General features: G+C 39.3%; 1 protein-coding gene across 1 annotated transcript in view; it reads right to left on the bottom strand.

Annotated features, from left to right (window-relative positions):
• Positions 1-1,241: 1,241 nt before the first annotated feature.
• The window catches only part of PKNOX1 (PBX/knotted 1 homeobox 1), a 43,904-nt gene continuing 35,481 nt past the window's right edge, over positions 1,242-9,664 (bottom strand). Inside the window, exons 8-12 of the mRNA XM_084279132.1 lie at positions 8,996-9,093; positions 6,581-6,709; positions 5,482-5,558; positions 3,696-3,868; positions 1,242-2,723 (exon numbers count right to left, since the gene is read on the bottom strand). Coding sequence (XP_084135258.1) covers positions 2,512-2,723; positions 3,696-3,868; positions 5,482-5,558; positions 6,581-6,709; positions 8,996-9,093 — 689 coding nt within the window. The 3' untranslated portion in view covers positions 1,242-2,511. The remainder of the gene's footprint in view (positions 2,724-3,695; positions 3,869-5,481; positions 5,559-6,580; positions 6,710-8,995; positions 9,094-9,664) is intronic.

The raw sequence follows: 9,664 nt of genomic DNA, 5'->3' as shown, positions 1-9,664 counted from the left end.
CAGGCTACCCCACAGCAGGCTGGGGAAAGCTCTGCTCTGCTCGTAGATCTGTGGCAGCAACAACTGGTCAGGGAGGGGAAGGAGACTGTGAGAAACAGCCCATTGTTCCTCCAGCACAGGTTGGTTTGGAAAAGCATGTGTCTGTCCACACTGAGCAGCAGACTATTCACCTGCCCACAAGCTGGAAGCACGAGGATTAACACGCTATTCCATACGAACAAGGGTGGCTGAGTAACAACCGCAAACAAAACAACAAATATAACCTACTGTATGATGGAAACTGTGGGGGTGACAAAGCACTTACAGAGTTAAAACAAAAACAACTAAAAACAAATATACAGAACCTGTCTCTCAGTTCAAAACATCTCAGGTGTCCTTTGAAGGAGCAGCAGGTTGAATGTTTCCAAAGCAGCATGAGTTGTACATGGCATCTGTCTTTTTAAATGTTCTGGGGTCAAACTGGATTTGACAATGCATTTGAGATAGTTCTGTTATGTCAAAGCCATCCTAATTAAATCTTTCATTATTCATTTACTAAGCTCATTAAGAAACATGGCCTATTAATGGCAAAGCAGAGAAGTTAGAAGGAAACAAATTCTTTAGAAATTACCACTCCAGCTGGAGTTGATCATCCCAGCATTTGAACTAAGCAGCAAGATCATCCTCAGCCAGGAATAAGCGAAAGCCACGGCAGAAACACCACTCACGTTGAGTACAACCCAACAGCAATTTTCCAAAGCAGCCACTAGTTGCTGAGGATTTGCATTACTCTCCATGTACGCCAATGCTACTGACATTTCCTTCTGAAGTTTTTCTTCATACCATCTTATACTCGGAAGACAATCTCTAATGATCAGCTTCCAACCGCGTACACACGTCGAAAAGGACACGTGTTAATCTTACTGAAATCAGTGGGACCTAAGCACATGCCTGAGTGTTCTGTGAAGCAGAAATGAAGCACCCGATGAAACACCCGCATCTGCCTACAGACCCTAAAAGCTGACGGCTCTTGTCCTGCCCTGTTACAAACGCAACTGGATTCGGTCTGAATCAGCAGGAAGCTCTGGCTTTGATCTAACCCAACATCGTGACAGACGGACAGGGTGAAAAGAGGAGTCTGTTATTTGCACTTAACAGAGGGGAATACAGAGTTCCAAAAGTAAGTGTTGGTGGATAGACAGACACAGACTCCAAACTTCGGGGAAAAAAGGAAATGAACTATTACCACAAAAAAGAAGTGCTCTCATCACTAGCTCTTAGTTTTTCAATGACACACACAGATCTTCTACTCTAATAAAGCCTGCTGTATGTTCTAGAAGTAATCTTCAGATTTGAAGAAGTTTTATATAAATTCCTAAGTTATATTTCTTTTTGTATTAGGGGAAAATATTTCAAATGCAATAAAATAGCAGAGTGATAGCAGAATTCATGACTGTATAGTAGGCAACTTTTCATTTTCCAGATCCAGTTGTACAAACTATAAACTGTTAAATTTCGCTAGTAACTGGGAAAGTTGTGGGTATTTGAATTTACTTACCTGAATACTCATTTAGCAAATATCTTCAGATACAAGTCTAGATACAGAGTTAATGTAATCTGAATATTAGTTTACACATAATACAAATCAATGTTTGACAATATCAAAACCCCATCCAACGGTGGGCCCTTCTTACGCGTTATCAAATATAGTATATCACTGTGGGATAGCTGAGAATCATAGATGCTAGCGTAGGCTTGTTTATTAAATTTGGTCAGTTTTCAGACCTTCCAAATAGGAATACTAAACATTTATTTTTCCCCTCTGGAAATTTCTTTTTTCTTTTTTTCCCCCTCCTGCTGAATACAGTCGTCATCCCAATTCCTAGTGAATTTATAAAAATATTTTTTTTTCTTTTTATCCAATAACCCCGGCAAGGTAAAAATAGGAGTTTTTATAGCAAATGATAAACAGGCTCACGGACTATGAGAGAAACTAAACTTATTTCAATTGCCATACATTCGCTACTGAATCACACATCAACTTTTTTCTCTTTATGTGTGTTGCTGTCCACCTCAGACTAGCAGTTTTTAAGGTGCAGAAGCATCTTTCAAATATATGCATCTAACTTAATGACCAAGTTCCACACACTAGTGTCACATGCTTTAAATTTACATCACCTGCCCATCAAGAGCTGTGTTAAATAACAGCACTAACTGAAACTGCATAACTCTTCAGAAATGGCAGCACTTCCGATTCATAGAACAAAGGGGTGCTTACATGATTCTTTATATTACTAGATATAATCCTCTGAAATAAAGAAATGAAAAAAGCACATTTGAAAGAAGTTGCTGCACCTGCAAAAACACTCTTTAAGCTTACTATGAAATACAAAAAAGTGCACCCTTCTATATCTACATATAAAACATATTAGAAATAAAACTTGTGTAAAATGTTTGCTGTGCAAACTATAAAAACAGTCAGTCAGTCAGTCCGTTCTTTTTCCTAAATGTTTTATCACGCTCTCTTGCTTCCTACTGCAGAGAATCGCTGTTATCCAAGACCAGCCCACTGATATTTGTTGTTGAGAGGTCTCCTCCATCATCTTCACCGCTGTCTACAGACTCATCCTCACTTTGACCTGCCATCATAACTTGCTGAACAGCCAAAGTAGCACCATCAGATGACAAAGACTGGAGACTGTCTACATTCATGTTGACTGGAGCTGTAATTGTTACAACAGCACCTGGAGAAGCACAATTGTAGGTAGTACTTTAGCAAACTTCTTGGTTTCCAATTTTAAGTAATACATATTTATATACGACAGAGTTTGTGTCTAATCAACAGGAGGAAAACCCAAGGAAATAAATTAAAGCCAACACTTAAATACCAGAAAATGCCAGAATGAAGCTGGCCAGGAATCTTAAACTTAGCTGTGTTATGGACACCCATGACATCAGTTCTTCAATCAAGCCATCACAAGACTGTTTCTGCAAAATATTCCAGCTTAACTCATTGCAGAATGATGGGAGTGTTCACAGGGAATCAAGGTGACTTCAAATGGATAAAGCTGTTGTTAGAGCCAGTGGGAGCTGAGGGAAAAGCTGCTACAAACTGCAAAGGAGTCAAGTAGTGGGTGGCAGGACAGAAAAGATGGTCCTGAGATTAAAGCACTTATTTATCTTTCTTAAATTGAGTCAGTCTGATTGATCTGATGCTAAGGAAGTTACTTCAGTCTCTGGAGGCTCTATTACACTTCTCTGCTTCTCAGTGTTCAACTTGAAACACGTGAGGCATATACAGAATTGCAGATGCTCAGTCCCTACTGCTAGATAGTGAAAGGAGTATGAACAGGATGGGAGTCATGAAACTGAAACTGCAGCCCAATGCAGCTAATCAAACAGATAGCACCTGATGTGCATACACATGTTGAGTGACAGAGCTTAGCTGCACATCTAAGGTAGCTCTGTTGTTTCAAAGCTTTTGAAACAGCAGCAATAATCTCTCAATATAAATTCTAATAAAATACGTCCCCAAAACAGAGAAAATTTTGGAAGAGGGAAATGCTGTCACATTTCTGTTATGTTTTTCCAGATTAAAGCCATATTCACACTGAAATAATGAGAGGGTGCCTTGCCCTCAAAGGTATCAAGTCCTACCCTCCCCTGTTACAAAGGAATTAACTTTTTTCACCTGTGGTTTAGCCAGTTCTCCTTACCGTCTGACATCGTGAGCTCGTTAGATTGCTGCTGAGCAACTCCTGAGGCAATGGAGTCGGGCCAGAACCTCTGAACCGGTCGGTTCTGAGCTGTTTTCTTCTTTGTTTTTGGAGTTTCAGAACAACTGGAATCCAGCATTGGCTGAAGAATTCGCCTTCTAGCATTGATAAACCTAAACACAATTAAAGGGAAGAACTACTTATGACCGGTCAGCTGGAAATTCTCTCTCTGTCTCTCAGGTTGACAACGTATGCAGTGGGGAAAAGGAATTAGGACTGTAAAATCTTCCTTCTACCAGCTTGGCTCAACATTCTTTTTTAAAGTGCACAACTGCTTCTAGAACACTGGCATCCTTTGATTTTGGAAAACTAGCTAAGAAAGTACTTCTGTCATTTTGCTGCTAGCAGCAATTTTTTCCCATCTCAGAGGGGGAAATTCTCCAGACAGCATGACAGATGTACATTTTGAGATCTTATTAAGAGCTAAGCCCCAGAAAACATGCTGACAGCACAGTTCAGAAAGCTGATACTCCCTCTCATTAGAGCTCACCTAAAATCTAGCCCCTGCCTAACCTAGTTTGTTTGGTCTGGTTTCATTTACTTCCTTAAGCTTCCACATTACTTATTTTATAGGCTGCCAGGCTTTCCAAGGTCTGGTTCCTGATCCAGGAGACAATAGCAAACACATTTTTCCAATCTTTCCCAAATCTTTTTGTTCCCTGATTTTCACTTGTTCACTTTAGCATGCTAATCACTGCTGTTCCCCCTTCTGCTTGTGAACAAGAAAATAAGTAATGTCTCACTTAGCTAACAACAGTTAACTGAATCAATTTTAATGTAGCTAGCTTTTGGCAAGGAGCTGTGAATGAGGATGGCATCCCTTGCCAAATCTGACAGAACACATCCAGGACCAATCTTTACCTGCAGTGGAAGGAAGTAAGGTGCAGCTGGCAGGTCCACAAGGTGTAATGCAATACTCTGCAGAGACATTAGTTGGATCCCAGTACCACAGAGCTCCGTTACTACTGTGTCACGTAGGCACAGTTACACCGTTCCACTTCTGGAACCAGTGTGCTGCCACTATCTTGAGCATTTCCCCACTGCACCCCTCTGCAGCCATGCAGACAGCATCGTCATTGAAATCTGAGGAAGATCCCTGTTGGACTTAGCTGCAGTAATTTTAGGAACCAATACCACAAGCAGAACAGGATACGCGTCGGCACCCCTCTTCTGCAGGGGCAGGTGTACTATCTCAAACCTCTAGTGAATAGAAGACATACTAAAACATGGTGAACCATGAACTAAAGTAGTTGAGGTACTGACACTCTCCATTTGGACATCGCTGCTCAGGCAATAGCATCCTTCAGTACGTGAGCTGAGTGGGTATATGCTGATACTAAGTTCTTAAACATTTGCAACCACAATTACAAGAGAATGCTTTTCAAAAGAGCTTCAGGTCACTATAAACACCTTTAAACTTCAATTTGTTTACTTGCAGAAGAGATGTGAGAGCACCTCCATCTCTTTCAGCAATAGAACACACCTTAATTCTTTAATCTGCAAGGTTTTCTGCAGTCCTTCTATAATTTAATGGCACAAGTATAATTATACTTTACTATAAAAATAACATGCTTGTCTATCACTATAGAATTCCTTTTAGACATATCTTGTAACATATGTAGAACAGTAAGTTCAACTCCAGATGTCCAAGTAAAGAGTATAACTATTTCTCTATGTTGTAAGTATGTGGAGACAGTGACAGACATTACGAGGTTTTCACTCTTACCAGTTGTTAACCTGGAGTAGTGTCAGATTTGTTTGTGCTGCAATCTGTTTCTTCTCATCCTCAGTTGGATAAGGATGCTAAACAGGACAAAAAAAAACCCAGACAAAAAAGGCATAAGTTTGTTTCATCTCCTCATCAAAAAATAAAGACTCCTTTATTACAAATGATTAAAGCTGCTAGATTAAGACCATCTGACTCGTTAAAAAACAAATTTTAGAAACCTCACAACCTTCTATAGATTAAAATCATTTAACAAAGAGTGCTTTACTACACAAAACTGACTTTATCCTTGAAAGTGTATATGGTACCATTAAGCTGCTGATGTGTAATTCAGAAGAAAAAGCTTCTCGTGGCTGACAGTCTTTATTAATAAACAGCGTGATCCCGGGCAACACAGCATGTGATAAGATCTGATTAGTTATGCTGTCTAAAGGCGATGTCATATGAGAGTACTGACAAGCATCTCCTAGTTAAATAAAGCTGCCCTGGACCAAACGGGTGAAGAGAGTGCACATAACGCAAGAAGCATACATGCAGCTTCCCTGTGTCACTTGTCTGTTGTAACACAGCTGTAAAAAGCCAAATATCAATCGACTCAACATTGTGATACAACTTGAGATTCATTTATCCTTTCAGGATAAGCATTAATGCAAAGGAAAGCAGTGCTGTTGAAAGCACAAGTAGATAGTAACAGACTTGGAACGCGTCAGAAGGATTGTTGGAAAGGAGATACGGCCGGAGAATCTGAAATTCTCCTCTACAAAAAACACCCACAAAACACAGATGGAATTATTTTTCCTTGCACCATGAACCAGAATGTAGAGAGCATTAAGTTCTCAACACAATGAAATGAAGAGGGATCCCTTTCAACAATGGTTATTGAGATAATGAGGTACAATTGTAATGTACTTATTAAAATACTAATAAAGTCAACCGACATTAGGCTGTGGAATACTCTGAATGACTTCAGGGAAAACTGAACTGAGATTAGACCAATGGCAACAGAATAAATTCACCTTCTTTATGAAGCAAAAGCATAGGAGACCACATAAAAGAGTTACGTAACAACCTGTGACTCCTGGTCACATTCAGTCCTTACCCCTATGTGCTGAAAAAGCCAAGACCTCATCACATTTGTAGCGTGCTTGGGAAGAACTCCTCGTTTATTTTTCGATGAGCCATCATCTTGATGCAAGATGCCTAGATCTTGGTTTAATTGCAATTGAAGCTGCACACCGAATTTTAGAAGAAACAGGGGAGTTAACATAGTAATACCAGTATTCTCCATCAATGTATGAATAACTCATTTACAGGGGGAATGAAAAGAAATTAGGCTTGAGGCATGCTGATCATAAAAAGCTACTTCATTTGCTAGGGAAAAGTTATAATAGCAGGTCTTTTGCAATAAGTAGCATTCCAAAATGTCTTCATCCAGGGAAAATGCTGTGTCGGATTTCTATAGTTTTCATAATTCATGTAACTTCTGTTTTAAGAATTGTATCTGTGCATGTGATCTTGGGACAATAGCCAAATGCTCATTTACTGTAATTTAGAATAAAATCCACCCATGTAGAACATGTCAGGTTAATGATCCTCTGCACTAATCTACACTACCCTAGGGATCTGGTTGCCCTGTCACCCTACACAGTCATTTGCATATATGAAAAGCAACTAGAAAACACAATGCTAAAATTTACTCACTCTGTGCAAACAGAAACAACTGTGGAAGCTCTAAGATAGGATTGATTAAAGACCTAAAGGAAGGGTTTAAAAGTAAAATTAATTATTATGCTAGAGTGGCAAATGCAGATGCTAAAGGTCCTGCTAAATAAATGTGCCTAAATTCTCAAAGACCAAGAAGATATATACAGCAGAACCCTTACAAAGGGTGATATTTCTTTTTCCATTTCCTATGGATGCATCAAATCATTTGCACGTCGATTACCTGAGCATTAGGGAATATGTTCTTAAATGCTTGTGCAGAGATAAGAAGAAACAACATATGAATAGCCTATAAGTTGATATTTCAGACAATTATAATTGAAATAATTCTCAGAGCATTTTCTTTAAGCCAGTCATTATGCCCACGTCCTGTATAAAACAAGGTTTAAACTAGGTTTAAGCTATAAAATTACAACAAATGTATATCTGGAGCACACTTTTATACCCAATGTAATGTTTTACATTCTAAAATAAACTGCTTGGACATGGAGGCTTTCTGATGAACTTTCAGCTTTCCCCTAGTACTTTTCCCTTACCTCCACAGCACTCAGAAACACCATACAAGAAGAATTTGAAGAAGAATTTCCTATGGGTGACAAGAAATACAGGTCCGAACCTATCTATACTTGGGGTTAGAGATTCCTGCTAACATTGACAGCAGCCACAGTCATATATATATGTATGAGGCCAAGTCCTTTTTTTTTGTTTGTTTCTAAGCTGTAGGCATTATTTTCCACTCAATATTTTATTTTTTTCATCAGAGGTATAAAAAGCATTTTTCTTCAAGAATGCTTTAGTCTAGGAGAGTAAATTTGCACATTTCTTTCTGGAAGGTATCTGAGGACAGAACTGCATGCATTCTGGGGAAAAACACAGGCAAGGACATATATGCTACTGCCAGTAAAAAAAAGTAGGAATTCTCTAAGCATCCATTTTCAGCTGGAAGGTCAGAAGAAGGAAGAAGAATAGAGAGTGTGTCAGTGATTACAAACAGATTTTATACTGTGGAGATTGTAGCTCCTTATTCACATTTTTAATTGTCCAGGGATTCCTGGAAGATTTGATTTACCACTTCCTGCTCCAAGAGAAAGCTAGCAAGGTTTTCTGTAACTGAACATTTTCCTTTTCCTAAGTTGTTTCTTTGACCTGTGCAGATCCAACTCTTAAAAGCCTCCCCCAAAAGAGAGTGTTGTGCCTCATCTTTTAGGCTATCATGAGCCCAGTGTGAGGATCTTCGCAGTCTCAGCTGAGCATGTTGAAGGTTTCAAATTCTGAAATATATGCAGATTCACAGTACTAGTGGTTGCCATCATGGTAAGAAGTCAATTTTCTGACAAGAGCAATGTGGTGCCATAATCGAACACAGTAAATCTATCTAGTCATAAACTTAGTTCAATATTTGAAAACGTTTAATCATTGAAAAAGGGTCTATTTAATTCAGAATGGGGGGTTGATTTGGTGGGATTTTGGAGGGGGGTTGTTTGTTGGGACTGGGGGTGGGTTGGGTTTTTTTTAAAAAAGAAAAAGCATACTTTTCTGCCATGGTAAAAAAAGCTATTTAACATGTAGGAACTATGAAGACCTGCTGTATCAAGGGAGACCTGCCTGGACCTTATGCCATGTTAGACAATGTCTGACTCCCATGACAGCGCTTGCGTTATTTTTACATTTGTTCCTCTGTATCGTACACAGACCTCATTCTGACAGCCCCTCAAATTGAAACGGAGATTCTTAAAATGAGTGATATTTATTGGAACCCAGAATACTATTGTGTGAAGCCCATGAAACAAACCTGAGAGTTCTGGATCCGAATAGTCCCAGGTGACAGTGCTTGGGTCACCACTTGACCTTGTGGAGTAACCACAGTAACCGGCTGATACACTGTCCCCCCTTAAAACAAAACAGCAACAAAGACCACAGGTTAGTAGAAGTCCTTCAAATATTATCTTTAAACACACAAACACATCATCACTGAAGACAATACAACAGCTTTGATAACACACCAACTATTCCTTCTTGTAAGCATGTAAGATGTGTTCTTTGTTACACTTTTTTTCCATCTGTAGAAATGTGATTGTTTCTCTGTATTTTAGGCACTCAAAATCTGTTTTCCAAGGAAAATGCCATCACAGTCAGGCAATAAAATACTTCATCCTTTTGCTTTAACTGGGCTAACATTTCAGCCAACAAGGGTCCCAGCACCAAAACTACATGTATGTGTGTCAAGCGGTTACACCAGTCAGCTGGGTGACACCTAGATGTTTGGGTCAACTGAAGTGACAGAATATTGGTGAAAGCATAGGGGGTCCTGGGCACCAAAGCCATAAAGCACATATCATGCCTCAGGATAACCTTTCTGCAAGTATACACTGTAGGAGAAGACTGAATTGCTTTGTTGCATTTGTAGTCAAGGTTTTTCTTCCGTTTGTTCATTCCAAAACCTTGCTTAGGAGTAAGATAC

The sequence above is a fragment of the Gallinula chloropus genome (assembly GCF_964237585.1).
Source record: "Gallinula chloropus genome assembly, chromosome: 1".
Lineage (NCBI taxonomy): Eukaryota > Metazoa > Chordata > Aves > Gruiformes > Rallidae > Gallinula > Gallinula chloropus.
This window is presented reverse-complemented; position numbering and strand designations above follow the sequence as displayed.